Source organism: Lycium barbarum, chromosome 1 (assembly GCF_019175385.1).
Source record: "Lycium barbarum isolate Lr01 chromosome 1, ASM1917538v2, whole genome shotgun sequence".
In the NCBI taxonomy this organism is placed as follows: Eukaryota; Viridiplantae; Streptophyta; class Magnoliopsida; order Solanales; family Solanaceae; genus Lycium; species Lycium barbarum.
The window spans coordinates 152,779,777-152,803,820 of record NC_083337.1 but is presented as its reverse complement, the minus strand read 5'-3'; the positions used below and the strand labels follow the sequence as shown (position 1 = coordinate 152,803,820).

The 24,044-nt window shown below is 35.6% G+C and overlaps 3 protein-coding genes across 6 annotated transcripts; 2 read left to right on the top strand and 1 right to left on the bottom strand.

Moving 5' to 3' along the window:
* Positions 1-3,046: 3,046 nt before the first annotated feature.
* Positions 3,047-8,471, top strand: LOC132644859 (uncharacterized). Its single transcript, XM_060361506.1, has 5 exons — positions 3,047-3,554; positions 3,699-4,502; positions 6,110-6,520; positions 6,747-6,943; positions 8,072-8,471. The coding sequence occupies exons 2-5, from the start codon at positions 4,070-4,072 to the stop codon at positions 8,315-8,317; spliced, it is 1,287 nt and encodes a 428-aa protein (XP_060217489.1). The 5' UTR covers positions 3,047-3,554; positions 3,699-4,069; the 3' UTR covers positions 8,318-8,471.
* A 1,184-nt stretch (positions 8,472-9,655) lies between these two features.
* On the top strand, positions 9,656-11,713 carry LOC132617692 (reticulon-like protein B22). The gene is made up of 3 exons (XM_060332795.1): positions 9,656-10,244; positions 10,927-10,996; positions 11,268-11,713. The coding sequence occupies exons 1-3, from the start codon at positions 9,867-9,869 to the stop codon at positions 11,378-11,380; spliced, it is 561 nt and encodes a 186-aa protein (XP_060188778.1). The 5' UTR covers positions 9,656-9,866; the 3' UTR covers positions 11,381-11,713.
* Positions 11,714-13,234: 1,521 nt separating this feature from the next.
* On the bottom strand, positions 13,235-24,013 carry LOC132644829 (protein STRUBBELIG-RECEPTOR FAMILY 5). Of its 4 annotated transcripts, none has more exons than XM_060361467.1 (16): positions 22,726-24,013; positions 21,968-22,100; positions 21,759-21,830; positions 21,582-21,647; positions 21,324-21,398; positions 21,163-21,234; positions 19,460-19,531; positions 19,326-19,391; positions 18,100-18,165; positions 17,714-18,027; positions 17,074-17,378; positions 15,494-15,765; positions 15,137-15,257; positions 13,962-14,098; positions 13,721-13,877; positions 13,235-13,605 (listed from the first exon to the last, which is right to left on the bottom strand). In XM_060361467.1, exons 1-16 carry the CDS (start codon positions 22,871-22,873, stop codon positions 13,474-13,476), a joined length of 2,208 nt encoding a protein of 735 aa, XP_060217450.1. In that variant the 5' UTR covers positions 22,874-24,013; the 3' UTR covers positions 13,235-13,473. The 4 variants fall into 4 exon arrangements, 3 of the variants coding, with proteins under 3 accessions (XP_060217450.1, XP_060217454.1, XP_060217465.1); XM_060361471.1 differs by having other exon boundaries at positions 21,324-21,395; XM_060361482.1 differs by having other exon boundaries at positions 21,324-21,395; positions 21,582-21,652; positions 22,726-23,751.
* Positions 24,014-24,044: the final 31 nt, after the last annotated feature.

Genomic DNA, 24,044 nt, shown 5'->3' with positions numbered 1-24,044 from the left:
CAATGCAACAATATGGGCAGATAAATTAGGAACTGTGTCCTTAACAAAACGTTATGATATTATTGTAAATGTATTTGTAGCACTTATTTAAAACATTACGGTCTGCAGTAACACAATTTTTTGTAATGACACATAATTATTTATAATATCATGTCTATTTTAACAACAAGAGAAAAGATAATTAAACCTCTCAAAAACACATCAACTTGGAAAAGAAGAAACCAAAAAGTTAAAATAAATTAATGATCTCCATCACTGTTCAATTTTAGATCAACAATCTCGATAGAAGAATCAATGAACAAACTAAAATTAATTAAAAAAAAATCTAACTTGAATACTCAAATTCTAATGCATTCGAGAGAGTACCTCAAGGGAAATGGATAAAAAATTATTAAATTATACTCCCTCCAGATAAAAAAGAGTATTACTTAGCCTTTTTTTTTTTAGGTAAAAAAGAGTGTCTACTTATAAATCAAGAAAAAATTAATCTTATTTTTTCAAATTTGCCCCTATTAAGTGCTCTGTGATCAAATTTCAATACCTATTTTATTAGGGGCAATTTAATCAAATTACCTATTCATTTTCTAAAAATTAGTGTTTTCTTAAGAACTGTGCAAATAACTAAGGGGACACTCTTTTTGATCCGGAAGGAAAAACTAGTAATAAATGCAGGGGTAATGTTACCACACAAGGAAATTAACAATTCAAATTGTCATTACGAGAGATCTTGAGAACTCTTGGGATATGGTGAATCACAAAATTCTTCGACTCATTTAATCTATCTCACTGCGTAAGAAATACAATTAATGCTCTAGGTAAACTAGTCTTATAGCTTGTTTGGCCAAACTTCTAAAAACAGCTTATTTTAAAAAGTTTTTTTTTTAAAAGTACTTTTCAAAAAAGTACTTTTGGCTAAAAACAGTTTTTGTTTGACCAATTAATTTAAAAAGTACTTTTGAGAAGTAATTAGTGTTTGGCCAAACTTTTAAAAAGTGCTTCTATGTATTTTTCTCAAAAGTACTTTTCAAAAAAGTGTTTTTGGGTAAAAACTATTTTTTTTAGCTTCTGAAAAACTGCTTCTGTTACTCCCCAAAAGCACTTATTTTCTCCCAAAAGCTTGGCCAAACACCTCACTTTTTTTAAAATAAACACTTATTGAAAAAATAAGTATTAAATAAGCTTGGCCAAACAGGCTATTAAAGTGCACAAACGTTGTTGTTTATTCAACGACTTTTTAACAAGCATTAAAAACTAATCACTTTTTAATACTCCATACGTTCACTTTTACTTATCCAATATTCTAAAAATAAATTTTTATTTTTATTTGTTACTTTTAGCATATCAAGAAAAGACAATTTATTTTTTCCTATTTTACCCATAGTATTAAATATTCACTTCAAATTATTTTTCAAATCTAATAAAAATAGACACCAATTAATATGGGTACATTGATAAATTATGCACTTTATTTATTATTTCTTAAATAACGTGAAAAGTCTAAAGTGAACAAGTAAAAGTGAACGAAGAGAGTAAATACTAAATAAGATTTGAATAGTAATAAACTTCACACAATAGCAATTAGCAACACAATGGGCATCTTTTGTAAGCTCAATACGCTCAGTTCCCACTGTATTCAAACCTCCAAACTATTTTTAAGGCAGGCGATTTCCTTTCATAAAATACAGAGTCAATTCCTCGAATGGCCACTCAAACACCCAGTAAAGTCATTTATCTTTTTTTTCTTCCTCATATGGTCATTGAAGTTTATGCATTTATCTTACAAAATAACAAGGACTAAAAGTCATTTTAAAAGTAAAAGAAAAAGGGTCAAAGTAGTCCCTTAAGTTTAGACTTTAAGTTAAAATATCTCTTATTTTTAACAATTAACAATAATAGACCTCCAACTAATTTTCACTTACTTATTTCGTAAATTAGATTGTATTCGTCCTATAGGTAAGTTCATATTATATATTTTTTAAAAAAGAAGAAGGAAACAAATCATAATATTTAAAAGTAAAAGAAATAAAGAGCGTTAACATAGAGGGTAAAATAAGTACTAAAATTAAGTGAGATAAAGGGAAGGAACAACTATTGTTCGAAATTGGGAGAGATATTTCATTTTTTTAGTAGGGTTGGATGGGGAAACTAATTTTCACCCAAATAATATTACAAAATTGACAAAAATAACACTTAAAAACTTTAAAAGAATTTATTACACAATGATGATATAGAATCTCCTCATTTTATGTTATATCGAATAATTTATATTATTATGATGATGTTCTTCAATATGTATCTATGGTTTTTCTTCATGGAAACCTTTTATGATTAATCTTTACATATGTAATTTTCCCCCTACTAGGACCTAGTTTTTTTTGTTTGAAGGAATTCATCATCTTCCTTATTAGTTATGAATTTTCTGGCAATAATTTCAACCCTAGAAAAAACTATCATCTAATTTAAGCTATTTTATCAAAATAAAGAGTTAAAGACTACTCATAAAATGAATAAATAAAAAATATAATTTATATTATTGAACTCCTAAGTTTCCGAGCAAATAGAGTACATACAGGTTATTTTATATTATTTTTTTAGCAGTGATAAAATGAAAAAGTTCTTTTTTCATTTCTAAGGTTATCAGTCAAATTTTTTTGTGTTTTTTCGTTGCTTTTAATTCCATAGTTAGAATTTTACTGAAATTATACTATTTTGTTTCATTAAAAGGTTGTTAGTGTTCTATGTTTAAAATAAAGAATTTTTTAACTCACGATCCAAACTTAAGGAACAACTTTGACCCTTTTTTTTTATTTTTAAAGTAATTTTTAACCCCTGTTACTTTATAAGGCAAATGCATAAACTTCAATTATGATATGAGGAAGAAAAAAAAGATAAATGATTTTAAGGGGCGTGGTAAAGTGCACAGTCAAAAGTGAAGGGTGGGAATATAAGAAGAAAGGGTGGTTAAATCAACAGTATTCGCAACTTCTGGGACTGATCACATAAATTAAAGCCAAAGTCAAGTCAAAACTTTTCTTCGTTTTCGCGACTTTCTGGGTAACAGTGATTCTGACAATATTCTCTGTACGAAAAACCCTTTAACCCCATGCAAACTGTTTCCTCTAGGAAATCGTGACCCCATCTCTTTACTTTACTTATTAAATCCAAATCTCATTTCGTGTTTCATCAAATCCAATCCCTCACATTAATCTTATGTATTGCTGTTTCACTGTCCAAAAAAGGAGAATCAAAACTTTGCCTTTTTGTCTTGTCCTTTCTCCCCTTTTAACTATTTTCCTTTTTGAGTTTTTTATTTTTTTTTGTTGCTCAGCATCGTAACGCGTAACAACAACACATTATCGATGAAACATTACTGCATTTTTCTGCATAAATCACACTAATGTATCAGTAAAACCGCACTCACTCACCCATTGTTTTTGTTGCCCTTTTTTGAACCCTATTTTATTCGGCTTACTTCATTCTCTTTTGTTAACTACGATTCTAGGGTTTCTACTGTACTTACAAGTGACTTAGCTTAGTGTACTTCACCTAAATCTGTAAGTGTGCTATTTTTTTTGTTTTGTCTTTTTAATGATTTCCCCCAAATGTTGAGATATAAGTTGATATGATTGATTATAGTTTTAGTGGATTCTTTGAGTTTGAAGTTTTATTTTCAGTTTTCTAATTACAAAAGTGTGCAGATGCTGTATGTTGTTGGGAGTTTATTGTGGATTTTACACCTGAAGCTAGATCATTGCTGTGGAATCTGAGGTTACACAGATTTAAAATGGGGTTAAATTGGATTATGGATCTGATTGAGTCCTCTCAAGTTTGCTGAAAGCATGTAAACTGGAGATCTTTTGCTTCCTGGTGTTGTTTCTGCTGCATTTCGGGGTTGTTGAGAAGGGCAAATCAATCTTTTTGCGGTTAGCTAAGTGAGATTTCTAATTTCAACGGACTAATAAAACACTTAATTGCCTAGACATTGATAAGGAAGTTGTTTGTTTTGCGCGCAAGCTAGCTTAGACACCACATTTATCGAAAAAAAAAAAAGGAAGTTGTTTGTTTCGTAATGGATTTCTTCAAAGTAAAGAAGTTCAGAAAGGCTCATAAACCGGAACCAAGGACGGATAAGGAGGACAAACCTGTTCCGCTTCCAGGAGAGCAAAAGAATGAGAATGGTAATGTGGGAAAATCAGCTGATGTTGATTCGACTAATGCTGAACTAGAAGACGACGATGATGATTTCATAACGAATGAGGTAAAGAGGAGGTTGAAGGAACTGAGAAGAAACAGTTTTATGGTATTGATTCCTGAAGAGTCAACTCCAGAAGATGAAGATGCAGATGATGAAGAAGAACAGGCGAACATGAATCCGAGTGATTGGAGGGATGTTGAAGCAGAAGGACGACAGTTTTGGTCTGGGTTCAATGCTGTATATGACAAATACTCTGAAAAAATGCTGTTTTATGACCGCCTACATGCTCAGCAGCTGCGTGAATTTGGTAATAGTTTCAGACTATATTTTGCTTTCCTTCCTTAAATAAACTTTGGATTCTTTACTTTGCACTAGTGGCTCCAAATTAGAAATTCGAACCATCTTTACAATTTATAGAAAAATTGAGTAATATATGATAATATCATAAAAATATGTTCTGATATTGATGAACTTATAATTCTTGGAAGACAACAGTTGCAAAAAAAAAAAAAAAAAAAAAAACCTTGCTAGACAATTAAAAAAGTGCAATAGAGAGGATAATCACACTAATGATCGGTATTAATTTGGAAAAATAGTATGGATATGCAAGAACGAACAGTTTATTTGGGAAACATTCCTCTGACGAAATTTCTATAGTTAGTGGAGTATATAAAATTTAAATCATCCAAATATAGTTGGTAGAGCTCTGCTCTTGTAATTGAGTTGTTGCAATTAGGAGTTAGATGTCTAATTGTTCAGATGGTAATGATAGTATCTTGTACTGGTGGCTCACTTTGTCTAAGTAATGGGAAGGGGACCCAAGTGTGCCATTGAAGGACTACTGAGACAAAGATGGGCTCTCAAGATTATAGAGGAGGTATCTTAGCTAAGGCATCCAAAATATAACAAAGTAATAGGAAGTATTAGAGTAGAATGCAGAAATGTCCTTGCCAAAAGAAAAAAAGAAGAAGGTAAAATAGAAGAATTCACTTATCTATAGAGGCAAGGTGAAGCTTTGTCCTTAAAGGTTGAACCTTGACATCTCAAAGTCGTTCTCGTGCATAGGTTCCTCAATGTTCACCTCCCAAGATTCAGCTAATACTGCCTCTTGAACAATAAAGACTTCTTTGTGTTGCACAAGCTTCAGAAGGAAATTGGAATTACCCTTCATTGACTTCTATTTACTGAGAATGATAGTGATATGGAGAAAGGCAACTGTTAAGCTGCCATCTTGCTGACATATTTGTGTTTTAGAACTCAAACCAGGTGGCTATTTATTGCCAAAACTCATAACAGCAAAAGAACGGGTCATTGAAAAAATACAATTTTCGACAGAACACTCGATGAACCATTTCCACCAAACACTCTACTTGCTGCTTCAATGGAAGACTCAGTTGACAAGTTCAATTGAATTTGCCAATTGAATCATTTCCTTTCAATTGAACTGGTAAATTGATTATTTCCTTTACCTTATCTTTGAATTTAAAATTAACTCAAAAAGTGTCCTGAAACAAATATTTTAAATAGATTTACAAAATAAAAAAAACTGTGTAGTATTCTGTTTTTGGATCAAACATAGAGACATCTTTTATAGTTATTGGAGAGAAGTGCTCTAGTTTTTTTTTTTTATTATTATTATTATTATTTTTTCTTCTGTAGGATTTGGTTTTGTTCCTCGAGCCATTAGAAATCTGGCAAATTCAAGCAACTTTGCTCCAGACCTAACCATTTAGGCAAATGCATGGGGCCAGATTCGTGGTGTGCAAAGAAGCAGTTTTTGCTTATCCTGAGCATTTGAATCTCTGTTTCTATTTTATTTTCCCTCTAGATGAATTTTTAGGAAAATTCCCTTACGTGGTTGCTGGTTGTGTTTTCCAAATTTCATAGTGGTTAACAAAGTTTAGGATTTTCCAGGTTTGCATACTCCATCTACTTCTTCTCCAAGTCCAAGATCTGCATCTAAAAAGCTTGTATCCCCCTTTCGGTGCCTGTCCTTGAAAAAAATGGATGAATCTCAAGATGAAACTGAGCACTTGCACCAGCCTGTGGCTAACCTTCATCAAGATCTTGAAACCGCTTATGTAGCTCAGTTGTGCTTGACCTGGGAAGTTCTTCACTGTCAACACACACAATTGAGTCAGAAAATCTCTTGCCAACCTGATAGTCCCATCTCCTATAATCACAGCGCTCAGCAATTTCAGCAGTTCCTGGTCTTGTTACAACGATTTATTGAAACTGAACCTTTCGAACCGGGTACGAGGCCTGAAATTTATGCTCGCATGAGAAATGCATTGCCTATGCTACTTCAGGTTCCTAAAGTCCAAGGTAGTGCTTATATTTGATTATGATTGATTTCCCATTAGATGTTTTCATTTATTTTCCTAATGACAAGAGACTTTTTTTTTCCTTGCGAATGACTTGGACCTCTTAAGGCTATCTACTTTGCAAAAGTTTGCATTGCATGTAATGCACAAATGAACATTGATGTATTGGAGCTTGTAAAGTTGATTTCCTCTTGATCTGGCTAAGAAATCTAATGTCTCAAGTTTAGGTTCTGATCAAAAGAAATTGGAAGATGATGAGTTGCCAGTTCTTGCTCCAGATCTACTTAAAGTGATTGAAAGTTCAATCCTCACTTTTCGTCTATTTGTGAAGATGGACAAGAAGGCTAGCAGTGTACGCAATCTTTTCGGAAGTCAGAACCAGATGGCAACCCCTGTTCATCAGATTCAATGTTCTCTTGAAAAGGTAAGGCATTGTTTGATATTCTCTGTTGAACCATCCTTGCGCCTATACTTTACTTTTGTCACTGTACATTTTATGAGGAAATATGGTTTAGTGTTTGTTATAGAAGAATTTCAAGATTTTTTCGTTTCTCCAGGAAATAAAGGAAATATAGAAAATACGTATGTTTGCATAAAATAGCTGAGATCCACTCAGAAAATATCCAAAATTGAGCAGATTTAGGGAAGGCTTCGAACTTGTTTCTCAGATTGTCCACTTGAGATGAAAAGACGGGTAATACCAGCTGTCAATGATGTTTTGCTTTCAAATCTGTCTAATCAAAATTCTTTACTTAATTCTCTCTCATCCCTCGTATACTGTTTGAAAGGCGGGGACTATATTCTCTTCTCTCGTTTAGCACATACCACCACCTGTGGATATTTTACAATTTTTGCAACACGGAGCTGGAGCAGCAGTTTCTGCGATATTCATGACATGTGATTAGCTCTCTCCAATTGTGACGAAGAGGAAGAACAAAGTCCATAGGATAATATTGTTTCTTTCATAAGCTTTTTCTTGAATCTTCTAGTATGTGGTATGCATTCCCGTTCAGTTCTTGTGAAGAGGTCAAGAGAAAAGTTTTGCTTCCTAACTGATTTTCTGTCCCAAAAAGAATAAAATCTGTAGGATAATATTTTCTTTCATAAGTTTTTTCTTGAATCTTCTAACGCATTCCTTTTCAGTTATTGTGAAGAGGTCAAGAGATATTTTTTGCTTCCTTTGCGCCAAACTGATCTTCTGAACCATAAAGTAATACGAAAGTAAAAGGTTACTTTAGTGAAAGATTGTTAAATAATAAAAGCCGGAGGACGTCTTGGCCACTGACAAACCCTTAGTTTCGTTACAGTGCTAGAAGTCTGCCTCAGGAGTAGGTTTCCTCTGATATCTATTTGAATGTTGTACTGATATCATTAACTTGATATCCATTTTCTATTTTCATTAGTTGGTTGTAATAGCATTGGTAATATTAATTAGAGCAACCTCTTGCTATCTGCATTTTGTTTTGGCTTGTTTAGATAGTCAAATAATTCCTACTTTTGAGACAATTGGATTTTTTTTTTTTTTTAAAACTTCTGAGTCTCTTTATTGCAGAAAAAAGTGAAACTGAAGGAACTACTGAAAAGAACCAAGAACTTGAAGAAGAAATCATGGCCTCCCATGCCAGGGGATGTGGACCTGTTGCTTGGCCTAATTGATATTAAAGTCATGAATAGGGTTCTAAGAATGGAAAGAATAAGTAAGGAGCAGTTATTCTGGTGCGAAGAAAAGATGAAGAAGCTAGATGTAAATGAAGGCAAACTACAGAGAGACCCTTCTATCATCTTATTTCCTTGTTAGCAGCAGGTGAACAGGAACACTCTTGAATTGCTAGAAAGGCCACTATTGTCTGTTTTCCTCTGTATTGGTTGTATAATAGGGTGGTTATTCTTCATCAACTGTTTGACAATGGTAGTTTTGAGTTTTCTAGTTGAAAAGACTCGAGTTTTATTTAGCAATGCGTTCCATGTGACGAGGCATGCTTTTTGCCACTGCTTTTTAGACCCAAGCCAGGAAACAAATAGGAAGTTCTTTTAGGTTTTTAAAGCTTACAGAGTGATTGGAAATCTACCCATCTTCAGTAAATATCCTTTAGATGATCCGAGACAAAATACTAGGTAATTTTTTCTGATTTGCCTGCATTCTGTAGAATAATCGAAGTGCATCCTCAGTAAAAAATGTGTCACCTAACAATACTTTTCCAAGTCACATGATTCTGCTAATCACGACCCTTCTTAGTACTGGAATATCAGATAATCTATGAACAATGGTCATTGTGGGGCCGACATATATATTTTTCTTAAACTTGTTTCTTTGTGTATAAACAACTGTGATCTGGATCTGCTACTCCCAATTTCAATTTACAATACACTTTTCTTCTTAGTTTGTTTCAAAAATAAAAAAAATAATATATATATATGTATCTTTTAGAATTAGCTTTATCCTTAATGACATGATTTTATAGCTATAAAATGCGACACATATTTAGGACCCGTTTGGCCGTGAGAATTGTTCACTTTTTTCGGGAAAACTTTTTCACTTTATTTGAAATCAGTGTTTGGCCATGGAAATTCCAAACAAAAACAGCTAAAACCTTATTTTCACTTTTTTTTCACATTCAATACATTCAAACAATTAATTTTTTTTTTACAAAAATTATAACCAAACACAACTCCATCTTCAACTCCAACTTCAAAAATTCCAAATTAAGTAAAAACTATTTGGTTTCTATGGCCAAACGCCTACTTAATACTTCAAGTTTTTTTTTTTTTTTTTTTTTTTAAACTCAGCTGCCTAATCAAGCTCTTCCACATAAAATGAGATGGAGGGACAATATTTTTACGTGTAGACTAAAAGATTTATTTTGGTTTGGATTAAAAAAAGGGAAAAAAGTCCTAATTATAAGCTGTTAGCATCATTTCGTGGAGCGTTTGGGAGGAGTATAAAAAAGAACACAACCTACACAAGCATTGACAATAGAAAAAGAATTGACCAAAAATACAAAAGACAATATAAAAAAAGAAAGGGAAAAAAATGACGGAAAGGACATATTCGCTCCTGAATATTTTCTAACGATTTTCTCGTTGACTTTCAGTCATTTCATCAAAATGAGTAGTTGAATATTATTATGGGAAACTATTATGAAATGGGCATTGGCAGTTTTCTTCAGAAGGTTCTCTTTGAATTCAAACACTTGGAATAAACTAATCCCAACCATAATCTTAATTAAGCCCACATATTTTGAAGAATTAGACAAGCAGCATTCGAAATGGACTCACAAATAAATTCTTGTCCAAATTGGCACCACTCTAATTAAGGCATAGAGAAGCAAAAAAAGGTGCCTGCGCCAATGGAAGAACTGAATGCTAACGAAGAAATTAGACCATCATCAAGGACAATAAACCCTATGAGGAAGAAGTATGTGAGTGGTCCGGTGCCTTTCATACTGATCATCTGCGGCACTCTGGTTTACTACCATTGTGCTTATCGGAATTCCAGTATTGTCTCTCTCGTTTCAGATGTGTTTATTGTTATCCTTTGCTCCCTTGCCATTCTCGGCCTCCTGTTTCGCCAGATGAATATCTCGGTTCCTGTGGATCCGCTAGAATGGCAGATCTCACAGGACACTGCCAACCGCGTCCTTGCCTGCCTTGCTAATACTGTCGGCGCTGCTGAGTCTGTTCTCCGGGTTTCTACTACGGGACATGATAAGCGCTTGTTCATTAAGGTACTAACCTTGTCCTTGTTACTGAGCCAGGTTTTCGATTTTATATGTAAGTTTTAAGGTTCAGAACACGACTTTAAGTGCTAATAATTGGGCTATAAATTTCAAATGTATATAATATATTTAATGAATTTCTTAGTGTAAAAGTTATGGGGTTTGGGTTTGTACCTAGGCCCTGATTTCTGTCATCTTCAAATAGCACTACTTACCCTGTTTTATCTGATACTAATGCATTTCATGTACTTGTATGTTTAACCAACTTCACTACTTTAGGATAATTAATGCAGAAACTCAAAAACTTATTTCTGTTTCTCATTGAAACTGTATTAAAACCAAAAAAAAAGAAGAAAAGAAATCAACTCTGCTTATCTCACTAAACTTGATTGAATCCATTAGGGATTAAATAAATCTAACTAAATTGTAGTTAGGCAGTCACTCAATATAGATTGCTCGGAAACCTGATTCGTCCAATATAGTACCTATGGGTACATAAGAAATGAGTTTAATCAATTCTTTTTAACGAAAAGATCTGATCGTAACTTCAAATGTCGAATTCAGAGGGATCAAATAGGAAAGAATACTCTCAATCATAGAACTATAATAACTTCTACGATCAACCAATATTTATATTTGATACTAACTGAAAATGGATTGATGAACGTTATTAATTATCCTACATTGCCAGGTTGTGGTTACTCTTTATGTGCTATCAGTTTTGGGAAGGATAGCGTCAGGTATTACCATTGCCTATGCTGGTGAGTCATTTAATCTCCTATTTAATTTCCAGTATGCTAATTATATCAGTTTCAGTCTTGCTTCCTCAATTTGGAGCACCTCAGGGCAGCTCATTCAGAAATTCACTGCTTATACTGTTGCTATATCTTTGTGGTCACATTGTGTGAAAAACTTTTTAATTAGTTCAATGGTAGCACATTGTTGTGATTTAGTTGGAGTTGTAGGGAGGGTGTATACTTGTCTTTTTCGTGATTTAACATTGAAATTATCCAATCTTGGCTCCTTATGCAGGACTCTGCTTTCTTTGCCTTTACATGCTTGCTGTGAATTCGCAACTGATCAGCACATGTTTGTCGAGTCATCGAAGGAGAAGGGACTCAACAGATACAGTTCAGAGCGACTAGGGCTTTGCTCTGTCTGCGGAGCATATGAATTTCCTTGATTGTAGATAGACCAAAAGAGGAAATGAAGGGATAGGAATAGGAACTATAGTACCATAGGAAAAAAGGGCACCTGTGGACCATTTCAATAATAGGGGTGCTGCCACACGTGGAAGTAATGAAAAAGAAAAAGTAATGTAGTTGGACCATTTGTTTTATCTGTTTGATTTTTGCTTCTCTATTGCAAATGTGAATTCGTTGTGCAGCCTTGTAATTTCTTTACATGTCTCTGTAAAATATTCCCAGTCCGACAGATGACTGTTTCCTAGGTAACAAGGATCCAAGTTTGGTCGTTGACTCGCTGTTCATAATGCTTTCTAGTTTGCAAATATTTAGCTTTTGCTTAAATCATGCTTATTAGCTTAAGGAACAAGAGAGCTTTTTTTTTAATTGATTTTTTTTATAACCATGGTGTCCGGGCCAGCTTGCACGCACCTCGACTAATTCGATAGGTTACCTGCCACCAGAGCAGGCCAGAAGGCCAAGCCACTAAAGCGGGGGCTTTAGGCCCCCAAATTTTAGGGGACCCTCTTTTTTTTTTTTCTTCATCCGGTATTCGGTACTCGTATTGAATTTTTCGATTAATTCGATTTCGAGACACGCAAGGCTGACGATTAAAGGGGGAAGCGTTGTCTATCAAAATTCTTTTTGTTCTGAGATTGAAACTCAAGACCTATAACTAGAGGTTAAGGCCTAAATTTTACCTATAATAGATTTATAGGTTAATTTTTCAAACGGAGCAGAAAAAAATAAGGCCTCCCATTAAAGTTGGTTTTAGGCCACCGATCTTATTGAGCCGCCCCTGCTTGCCACCTGCTAGCACAACAGGTACAAGGTAACTCTGTTCACCAACGCTAGGACAGATGGAAGAAATCACCTAGTATTTTTGTCTAGATTGAGATTTGAAGCTCATAGTTCTCAGCCCATTTTATTGATCACTAGGCCACATCCTTGGGTACTGACCGCAAATTCACCTAGGAGTTTAATGAAAATGGTTGCATTTAACATGTGCATTGCCTTGATTAGTGGTTAACAACTACTGCATTTTTGTTTTGATGCCTAGAATTTTGGGCAAGACAAGACCACATACTCAAGAATTGATTGCTCCAAAGCAATTCTTTTAAAGAAATTTCACGAAAGAGCATTTGGCCCTTCTCCTTAATTTGAAACGGAAACAAACGGACTTTCCATCTTGCATCACTACAGAAAACACAGATCGAAAATTGGTGGACGACTTCTTGTAGGAGAAAAATCACGTCCCACCTAATGTCCTAGCTTTTGATGCAACAATTGTTTAAGAAGCCCTTAAAGAAAAAAGGTTAAATTAAATTAGCCATTGTACGCCCCCACATGTATGGCAATTGGCAAGAGAAGAAACTGCTATTGGTGTGATGTGCCATGACAAACCGATCAATGCTTTATTGCTATTGGTGTGATGTGCGCTGACAAACCGATCAATGCTTTCATAACTAGACTTCAAAGGGATCATATGAGATCAAGAATAGTCTACTGTGCGATTTGCAACACTCAAAATACTCATCCCACGTAAGAACAAGGGTCTTTGGTCATTTGATGGGTAAAAACAATACAACTTTAACACTTCAATTTGTTAAGGAAGAAGACCGAAATAAGAAAATAAAATAATCTTTTCACTTTTTCGTATGTCTGAAAAGATTATAGTTACTCGTTCCATCTTCTTTGGGGTGGGTCGGAGGGGAGCTTTAGCCACATATATGATGCTACATAGAAGCAGAGTGTAATTTCCAATCAGATTGTGGATTTTCCCTTTTTCCTTTTCTTTTTCGTGTGGGGATGGGGTCGTGTTTACAGTCTGTTGTTTAATCGAATCAATCCTGTACCGTAAAAGAGCCATACTGAAAGGAAGATATACTTTGTCCCAGTTCCAAACGTAGCATATCCATTTATGCGGAGTTAACAATGGGCATAAAAGTACTGAACGAAATAAGGAAAATGAAAAAAGAAAGAGACACACACACATCCTCTTCCTCATTTCGTAAGGAGGCGTGGCTTCAGTTTTGGCTGAGAACCTCAGAGAATCAGTAATCATCACCGTCATCTGTCCGCCGAGATGCACTTAGATCTTCTCTCTGGCTCAAATTTGGTCTTTGAACTAACCGGACTAGTCCTTGCACCACCTCAGACATGTGTGGTCGAAATTCTGGCTCCGACTGACAACATTCAGTAATCGCGAATAAGTCAAGAATCATTTTCTTTAGGTTATTGATAGAGAGATAATGATTGTAACTCCCTCAATTTTTTGAAATTACCGAAAAAGTGACTAACCTGCACGCACAGAGCAGTCACATTGGCAAATTTAGAGAGAGATTTAGGAGGATAAAGTCCACGCAGGGCAGGATCAGCGATTTGCTCCAAGGCATCAAGATCATGTAGTTGCGGCGATGCCCATTGGACCAGATACTGTTCTGATCTTGGCTTTGAACTGAGGCATCAATATGGAAGATGTTAGACAATTCATGTTTTGATGGATAGCCATAAAAACTAACGTTGCATGTAAGGGATGCACCTGTCAAAAGGCTTTCGCCCCGTCAATAATTCCAACATAACAACTCCGAAGCTATAAACATCACTCTTCAAAGTATAATCAGAAGGTTTTGTGCATTCTGGTGCAGTGTATCCAGCATCCAAGTTCTTGCTTGAACGCTGAATTATAGAAGTACAAGAGCTGAAAATGTTAGATAAACTTATTAAGAATGACGTGACTCTACTAGACACCAAAGCACCAAGTGAATTATCTAAAGCATAAGTTAGCAAATGTGGACCAATCCGGATTAACCCTAGGTACCGACAGCAGAGTATGCATTTCAACAGACTCAGAGGTGGATCTAGCTTTTGAAATTTATGGGTTCTGGATTTGAAGTTTGGGTTATGAAATTTATTATATGTACATATTCAGTCAATTTCTGAACAAATATATAGGATTTGATCCAAATTTACTGAACTCTAGAACCCGTACTAATGCTAGCTCCGCCCCTGAATTTACAGACTACTATTGTTTATCTTGCCCGGTTTCCTACCATCTTTATATATTCATATTTATTTATGTAGCACCATATCTGTTACTCAGAACATGAGCACTTTTCCTCAAACTAGAACTTGATCGCCATGTCAAACTGCACAAATTTAAACCAAATCATGCATCTATTACTCATCCAATACCATTCACAGCTGAGTGAAGAAGAAAATTAGGGAGGCCACATGGACTTTGAAAAGAACCTGGTATAAGTGAATTCTATTTGGAAAAGAGCTTCTGTCAGTGACATTCTACACTATGGCGGACACCAATTATGAAGCAGCTCAAAAATTCAATCACAATCCTTTGCCAAGAAAAGATACACAATATCCACATTTCCTCTTCGAGTCTTCCCACCATAATATTCATTTTCAAACAGAAGACTAGCCACATTATATATGTCAAAGCATTACAAGACTCCCACTTTTATACACCTCAATATTTTTCGTTAAGCTTCAAGATATCAAAAAACAAGAGACTCCACATATCATATACTCTAATTTAAAAGTTACATGCGGCCCATTTATTTTTCTGAATGACTTTATCCTTTTCCTGTTTCAAGTGACCACATTTGCAAGTTAGCAGCTTCCTAACATCCAAAACTGCAGAAATAATACAAACTTGGTGGAAACAATACTTGCAGTATCTAAAGGCCTATCTTGACATACCTCATGAAACATTGCCAAGCCACACTCACAGAGACGAGGATTCAGTTCAGCATCTAGCACAATATTTGAAGTTCTTATATTCCTGTGGAGACAGGATGGAGAACAAACCTCATGCAGGTACCTATATACAAGTTAAAATCATGTCATAGGATTAATTAGGAGAACCATATTGACCAGAGTGTTTCTTATAAATCAAGATCTTGTGGTACTCGATGGAATATCAGTTACAGTGTAAACCGTAATGTCAATCACCATTAAAGACATGCACTAATCAGTGCAAATAGTACTTATTACCAACACCAAACATTAAAGGAAAGCACCAACTGCAAGAGAAACAACACGAAGAGTTTGACTTACTCAAGAGCACGAGCGACGCCTAGAGCGATTCTGACTCTTGTATTCCATGTAAGCGGTTTGCTGAAGTCATCTGACACATGAAGGAATTCATGGAGTGAACCATTTATAAAATGCTCAAAGATTAACATATTTTGTCCCTGTTCTGAACAATAACCAAGAACTTCAGCTATATTTGGGTGGCGAAGCTTGGACATTTTGTAAACAATTTCTGTGAATTCTGTGCGCGGCCCATCTTGGAAAAAAGAGGAGTCTATTTTCTTTACCGCCAGAACCTGGTAATTCAAAAGTAAGATTTCTCCATTATGTTTATCATACAGTACAGATCTGATCGAATACTTCTAGACCATATTAACATCAGCTGAACCTCCCTAGAAATGGTAGCCAACTAATAAGTAGCACCAGAAGTATTTTCAGGTTTAAGTTGAATCAAGCATGAGATATCTGCTTGGGACATATATTATGTTCACTTTCACATAACAATTATCTGCCGCAAGGAATAGAAAAACTAGATAACCTGTCCCTCAAGGGACTTTGAAATAATAAGCTAACAAAAGAAGATAAAATCAACTAGAGATTATTGCCATGTCAAGTTGGAAATGTGCTATAGGTTCCAAAAGTAGACGTCAACGGAATATGTAAAATTCCCATGCAGAGATATCTGAGCAATCCCTATCTTTAGGATATAAATCCTGATATAAGAAATTCAAAGACTTTGATGAGAAGTGAGCTCACATCCATCCATCATTATAGACTAAGTTATATGGTCAACAAGTATGCTTCCAGTACCTACAAAAATATTGCTGAACAAACTTTATCATGCAAGTAATCTGCTAAAGGTCTGGAAGAAACTCACTTTCGTTGAACAGAACCTCTCTATAGTGTTTTAAGGAAACAATGAGAGGTCAAATCTTAGATACACAAAGGCTATTGGCCAACCAGGAAATTTAAGTCAGTTTACCACAGTGCACATGTAGCGGAACATGATCATCTATGCAATGATTAACATGGACAACGTGATGGGTTCAAGCATTATGCCGGCACAATAAATGTAAGTTAATTTACTTTAACTCCCGTGCAGCAGTAGAAGACCATTTGTATTATTATCCATAAGTACTACCATGAGGGTTTCAAGAATTATAAAGATAAGGGACTCCATCTTTATTTCAATCTTTCAAAAGGAACACTTCAAACTCCAGACTTGGGCTGGTTCCCTGGTACCCTTCTCAAATACCAATGATCCCAACAGGATGTTTTCCTCTAGAAATGACTGTAGAAAATATTACTTTGAATGTCAAAGCAGGATGGAAAAGAATGTGCATGAACTTATGTATTACATGAGTACGAACCCTTCAAAACTGAGAAAAAGCTTAAATATCAAAGATCTTCAACTACTCATAAACAGTATTAGCTCTAAACATATATATATGTGTGTTGTCTTGCTTCTGTTTTCCTTTGACTAATCTATCTAATGTATCCTATCCCTCATGATGTATAATGGAGGTTATGCGACCAATTCATGAACGAATTACCAATAAATATACCATAAAACTAAGCAGCACTATAAATCAGGTCAAGCTTACCCTGCCATCTGGATATTTTGCCTTGTATACCCGACCAATTGATCCTTCACCAAGAAGGCGAGAACTTGCAAAGTTACCAGTTGCATTCTGCAAATCAGCTAATGGATACTGAGCTAAGTTAACTGAACTGCTTCTTTTAACATTCAAAGGATTTGCCTCTTTATCGTTGAACGACTTGAGATGATCTGAAGGTGGAGCATTTGTCATCTTCTTCTGATTAAATGACTTGTGACGCTCTGAAGCAAGACGCTTAAGACCCATTGAGGAAGAGGTTTGCAAATGCTTTTCTGTAGCGGATGATGAATCTGAGGACATAATTTTCTGTCAGAAGCACAAAATAATACACTTCTGACCAACAAGAGAGGTTACTCTAGTGGGGAGAGCCCTCCACTTTCAACTAAGAGGTTTCAAGTTCGTCATCAAGGGGGGAAGTGGGCATAAATCTCTATTGGCCCCTGGGAAATAAAAACAATAATAATAGCACAACCTAACCTTAGCTTAATATTTAGAGACACTACTGAGATTTGAGAGGACAAAGAATCTGTGATAAGTGGTGATCAGGACTTAATTCCTCTTTCCTTTTCTTCTCCATGTCTCTCTTTATGTAAAAAGGGGGTTGGAAATCCAAACGTAAAATTACCTCGGAAGTCGTCATGTCTGTTGGCACGTACGCCACTAGATAACTCCTGAGATGAAAGGGGAGTAAAACGTTGATGCTGGCTAAACTTATCTTCTTCAACAAAATGGGAGGAAGTTGATGAAGATCTTTTTCTTGAAAATAGAGCAATTATAACACCAAGTAGCAACAAAACACCCAGTACTATCCCAGCAATGGCTGCTATACCCAGGCCAGACTTCCGAGATTCCTTTTCTGACTTCCTGCTGTGTGGTTTAGGTTTCTGCCCTGGGGGCGGAGGAGGAGCTGGTCCAGAAGACCAACTATTCCCTCCAGTCCTTCAAGAAAAAATATACATATCAGGGCATTATAGAAGAAACTAACTAACCAGTAATTCATCCAGCACTCACTCTAAATTTTTGATGTCTTTCAGCTCATCAGGAATCCAGCCATTAAATTGGTTGTTTGCTACATTCCTGCCAGCATTATGTTGAATACACTACCTTAGCTACGTATAAACACCCGAGGACACTTCATGCTTTGCGATAGTTTCTTACTCAAATCCAAGCTAGCATTTAAGGCATAATGAGAAAAAGTACGTGATTACAAATTTGCCCTACTAGTGATTCTATCGGTGTCGTATGAAGGTCTTTTTCTGTATATTGATTGCCTGGACCAGAGACAAGAAGCATTCTGGGAAGTTGCATGGAGTCACGCAGTTAAACCTCACCTCTCTCAAATGGAAAAAAGAGAAATATATTTCTGAATCATAGACCTCTTAGTACTAGAAGTCACAGTCTTCATAAGAAAAAGTACTAGAAGTCATAGTAAAACTTGGGCTACACAAGTTAGACAATGCTTGAGTCTGTGCTGTAATCTGTAACTGTTGACGTACCTTATTTCCATTCTGGCATAAGCATTATGATTTATGACCACTATCAAGAACCTTCTCATTAACCTATATTATGATCATTATACAGCCAATGGAAAAATGGAAGCCCAAGAATTTTTTAGCTGTGTTAACCAAGTGAAAGGTGGAACAGAGTTTTTGATCAAAGATATGACTTCTTACTTAAGCAAGAGGTCCTTTTGTAGAGCCCTTGAAATTTGAGTAAATATGCTATATGTAATTCTAATGCAGAAAGCAAAAGTGTCTTGATGCTTGCCCCTCAATTTACAGTTGGTTAGCTTTATCAAGGAACAAAAGATAACTCTAAAGATAGACCAAGTATTGCATTTGAAACAAACTTATATCAACCATAACCTACAAATGTGAAATCAAAGCTAACTTTAGAATGAAGAGGCATACAAGGTGGCATCTGATCTACAGAATAAGCATATATCAACTCAGTAGCAATGGTATAACCCAAAAGACAACCTCATACACCAATTATACTCAGATTTAGAAAATAAGATAAATGAAGAAAAATGAAAAACTTGCTTGCTTTGCATTTTATTGGAAATTTTCCTCTTTTTTTCTTTTGGGGTGGGAGGGGAGAAGGTTGGAGAGATGGGGCTAGAAAGGTGCTGAGCATCTTAGAATTGTAGTTTTAGCATAATACAGGAAAACTTAATACACTTTGGAATTGTAAGAACCATGACTTAGAATTGTAATTGTACTAACAGTTCAACTTACAAATCATCAAGCCGAAGATCGGCAAGAACATTTATTGGTCCAGTAAACTGATTGTTCTGTATGTGCCTGCATGCAGAGTGAAAATGTTTAGCTCCAATGAAGATTTTGATCCCAAATAGTAATCACTAGCTTACAATTTGCTGAGGCTTGAGAGGGATTTAAGACTGTGAGGCAAACTGCCTGATATTGAATTGTAGGAGAGATCCCTGGATAAAATTGCACCAGTTAGTTGATATACTAGACAAGTATATTACTAGACACAGTACAACGCTTATGAATATATATATGCATGTTGATACACAGGAATGTATAGACAGAGAAGCGAGAGGGGGGCGTAGAAGCATCGTTATCTTACTTGACTTCGTTATCATAGAGGGACTGGACTAACAGGATAATTTTAACTTATATGTTGTTTGGTAGGAAGTACAAATGAAAATTAGACTAAATATCGGATCAGTAGCGCTTCTATGAGGACTAATCTGTCTAGGCATTGAGACTAGGTGATCCATTAGCACTTTTGGTTTTCTATTAGTAATAAAACTCTCAGCTTGATTCAAAACAGAGTGATTAACATGAATGGTTGCACGGATTGGACTGATGGTATAAACGGAAATTCAATTGAAATATCACATATCATATATGTTGATGATACACTAGTGTTATATGGTGCTGAAGAAGGGCAAAGGTTATTCTCAAAGGTGATACTTGTCGCCATGGAGGCTGTTTCTGGTACTGAAAGTAATGATCTGAAGAAAAACCTATGAAGAATATTCAAGTAAAACCTCATTCCCTCATTCATGGGGGAAAGAGGTTATGCTGAGTATTTGAAACACTAAGAATCCACCAGAAAACAAACAAACTCTCTAATTGAATGTCTCACTTACCTTTTTGGTCCATCTTGAAATAATGTCCTCCCTAGAAATAAAGTCTTATGATATCCCCAAAATCCTCAAAAAAATAGCATTAACAATTTTACACCTCTATACAATTTTCTACCTCCACAAGGTAGGGGTGAGGTCTGCGTACACACTACCCTCCCCACTTCCCAGACCCCACTTGTGGGATTACACTGGGTATATTATTGTATACAATTTTCACTAATCCATTAACAAGAAAACTGATTAGCAGGTCATAGTTGTTCTCTTTTAATTTTAAACAACCTCTTTTCAAGTCAAATGGAAACAACCTCTTGCAGAAATGCAGGGTAAGGCTGCGTACAATAAACCCTTGAGGTCCGGCCCTTCCCCGGGCCCCGCGCATAGCGGGTGCTTAGTGCACCGGGCTGCTCATTTCAAGTCATATGGGGATTCCAATTGGAATGAAGGAGTTTTATAAATTAAATTTCCAGGCTATAGAGCGGCGATCAGAATTTCTCCATCAGTTAAGACTTTACTCGATCGACTAATCGAGTCAATCCACATATTTTCACACACCTTTATGAATAATCACAGATATGTGGATTCCATACTCCAGCACTACAAGCAGCAGAGAAGAAGGATCAATCTTTATGACTAGGGAACCCACTATTAACACATCTACATTGTTCGTTCTCATTACACATCTAGCAACAATTTCTTAATTGCTGTTGTAGATTCAGATCAGAAATAAACAGACAGCGGACAAAGGATAGTCAGGAAAAGGCAAAGCAAACATTTTCTTGGAACAACTAATACCAATGAACTTTTCTACTTCCAGTCTTCCAGAACAATTCACTCCACAGTCCGTCTCTAATATTTACTTGCAGCCATTCATGAAATAATTTGCAGAGGCAAGACCTTATAGAAACAAAGAAAAAGGCAAAAGGGGAGTAGCTGGACGCCAAATATGCAATACTTACATCTCAGTGAGTTTTGTAAGTTGTCCAAACATATCACTCAGTGATCCGCTTAACTTATTATGATTAAGATTCCTGCACAACACCAAGAGCATATCGACACCTGATATGAAGCCCAAAATTAAAAAAAAAAAAAAAAAAAAGAATAAGAGAAAAACCATTACAGAGATTTCAGTTCGGTCATCTGAGAAATTGAGTAAGGCACAGTTCCTCCGAATTGATTTCCTGAAAGATCTCTGCTGAACAAGAACCCAATGAGGGACTGGTGGGGCGCCATATCAACAGAAAGAAAATCTTGTGGATAAGGCTTAATGCTAGATAGTATAATAAATAGTCGGACCAATAAGACACCGAAAGGAGGTGACAAAAAGTTGCAGCCTTAGGAGAAACTTCATAATCAGTTATGTCTACAACCTACTTACAGGTGTTGTGTGTGAGGAGGAAGTTGGTATGGTATGTTGTCCTTCAGGTTGTTTTTGCTCACATCACTGCACTATGACATTCAAATTCATCTTTGTCAGGACCAGTTCTTTCAGTGGAGATATTAAAGCACATAATATAAACCCAATTTCCAATATCCAAGAGTTGTCGGGCCTCACAAGTAGGTGACTTTGTCCAACTTATCAAGCTGGAAGCCTAGCGATCCAGTAAGCCCCAAGCCAGATAGATCACTGCAACATTATTTAGAATGTTGGAACAAGCAGATCATGGATTAATAAAAGAACCGGAAGGCAATTTTTTCTTTTCCTATGTAATATTGTAGTATAAGTAGTAAACGAAACGACAAGAATAAAAAGGAAAGAGGTACATTTCAGTAACATCTGAACCGGAGCACTTGATACCCTGCCAAGAATCATCACAAGGGTTTCCTCCACCTGATTTCCATCCATCAAGTTTGGATTGGGGCTTCAAATACTGGTACATGTCGTTAAGGGCTGAAACTGTATAGAAAATTAGAATTTATATCCACATTTCTAAAGAGGAAATGAATAACATGCAAGCTAAAATACTTCTTGGATTTTATAGGTTATGTTGCTCGTGAAGATTCAAGTTTGAGTTATCAAGACTTCTTCTTCTTATCAGAAGCGGATGCCTTGGCTTTGTGTTCATCTGAACCCAGAATTTTTGAAATGGAATATAGACATATACGTAAACACCTACTAAATATAGATCTAAACCCATAAATTTCACAGTAAAATGAGTTTAATGCAAAAATCTTAAAAGTTGAACCCATTAAGTTCAAAATTTTGGATCCTTCTTATCCTTTCAGCCCAGTGCACAAAGCATCCCACGTTAGCAGGATCCGGAGAAGGGCTGCACCCGAGGGGTGTCATTTAGACAGCCTACCCTAATGCAAGCACTAGTGCCTGCTTTCACGGCTCGAACTCGTGACCTAGAGGTCAAACGGAGATAACTTTATCATTGCTTCAAAACACCCCTTCTTATAGCTCTAAGTAATTGAAAATTTATCCATTACTTCAGAGAGAAAGCTGAGTTGGTGATTTAAACTTCGGCAATGTAAATAGCTGTCCATCATAAAGAATTCAAAAGAGGAAATGATAGTACCTTGACGGGAGTCTGTTTTTGAAAGCACCACATTAACGGTGAAGGAGCTTGTAAGGACGATCCAACAAAGGAAAGTGCATGGAAGCAGTAACTTTGCTCTTAAAATAAACATATCTATTAGGATCTCAATAAAGGCCCTTATCATCATTATAGGTGCCCAAAAATATATAACTACTTTACAAACTAAAAAAAAAAAAAAACCGTATTATCCTTACTATGAGATCAGTAAATTATACTACATAATTAGAAGGAATCCAGGACAGTGATGATGCCAAGTTTTGTATGTTGCTGCCCTACGGGAAGAGCAAGTTGAGATCATTCCCCAGTCGCCCACTGCGCGAAGGGAATGATAAACAGACGAATAAATGTATTAATGCATGAGCAATGAGGCTTGGAGAGAGAGAAGGTGATGATATCTTGAAGGGAAGGTGTAGAATCAAAATTATGAGGAGAAAATTGGAGAATGTTTTGTGACTGGTGATGAACAATGGTGGTAGCTGAATTGGGATTGGAAATGCTCCAAAGGATAAACGACCCTGAATATTTGGACAAGGGAGTGAAGAGGAATGAAATTAGGCAATTTTTTTGATTGGATTGCCATTTGGCTATTGCTTCGCCCCAAAAGCAGGACAACCTTTGATCCATGCTTCATTTGTATTTGTAAAGAATTCATTCGTGAGAGTGCATGAAGGGAACAAAAACACAGATTAATAACAGAATTTATATACTTCTGTGCAAGTTTTGGCTAGGGTGATGCTTCTGTGGCCTGAGGGTTTGAATCGTTTATTTGAAAATCGGGTAAAATTAACAAATAGTTATGTTTTAGGGAGAAATTGGCAAATGACAAATTTTGGACCGCTAATTAAGTTTTAACCAGTGTTTCAGAAATATTCCATCTTTAGCCACTTTTTACATAAAAATTGACAAAATCTACTCTCCTCTGTTTCAATTTAATAGAACCTATTACTATTTGAGGAGTTTACGAGATAGTTTTTTGATTACGTTTCCTTACTTTTTTTCTAAATTATTTAAATTATAAATTATCATAACTTATAGTATCTCTTTTATGTAGTTTTTAAATATATAAATTTTATTTTTATAAACTTGAAAAATGTATACCAAAACTTATGATAAAAGTTAGTATAAAATTTGACCCACCTACATTCACATAAATTGAAACAGAGAGAATATTAGTTAAAACACAGAAATTTGTACTCTCTCTGTCCCAATTTGCTTTTCGATGCGTACAATGTAAATGAAAGTAATGATTTTAATCGGAGTCAAAAGATTTGGGAGATGAGATTTTCTCATTCTTCCAA

Excerpts from the sequence above, each read along its gene's own strand:
- LOC132644859 (XM_060361506.1), top strand. The coding sequence starts at position 4,070 with ATGGATTTCTTCAAAGTAAAGAAGTTCAGAAAGGCTCATAAACCGGAA. Across the intron at positions 6,521-6,746 it reads TCAGGTTCCTAAAGTCCAAG|GTTCTGATCAAAAGAAATTG; the intron begins GTAGTGCTTATA and ends TCTCAAGTTTAG. Across the intron at positions 6,944-8,071 it reads TTCAATGTTCTCTTGAAAAG|AAAAAAGTGAAACTGAAGGA; the intron begins GTAAGGCATTGT and ends TCTTTATTGCAG.
- LOC132644829 (XM_060361467.1), bottom strand. The coding sequence starts at position 22,873 with ATGATGATAAGGGCCTTTATTGAGATCCTAATAGATATGTTTATTTTA. Across the intron at positions 18,028-18,099 it reads AAAGACATCAAAAATTTAGA|GACTGGAGGGAATAGTTGGT; the intron begins GTGAGTGCTGGA and ends TTTTTCTTGAAG. Across the intron at positions 13,606-13,720 it reads TGACTGCTCTGTGCGTGCAG|TCGGAGCCAGAATTTCGACC; the intron begins GTTAGTCACTTT and ends GAATGTTGTCAG.
- LOC132617692 (XM_060332795.1), top strand. The coding sequence starts at position 9,867 with ATGGAAGAACTGAATGCTAACGAAGAAATTAGACCATCATCAAGGACA. Across the intron at positions 10,245-10,926 it reads ATAAGCGCTTGTTCATTAAG|GTTGTGGTTACTCTTTATGT; the intron begins GTACTAACCTTG and ends CTACATTGCCAG. Across the intron at positions 10,997-11,267 it reads TATTACCATTGCCTATGCTG|GACTCTGCTTTCTTTGCCTT; the intron begins GTGAGTCATTTA and ends CTCCTTATGCAG.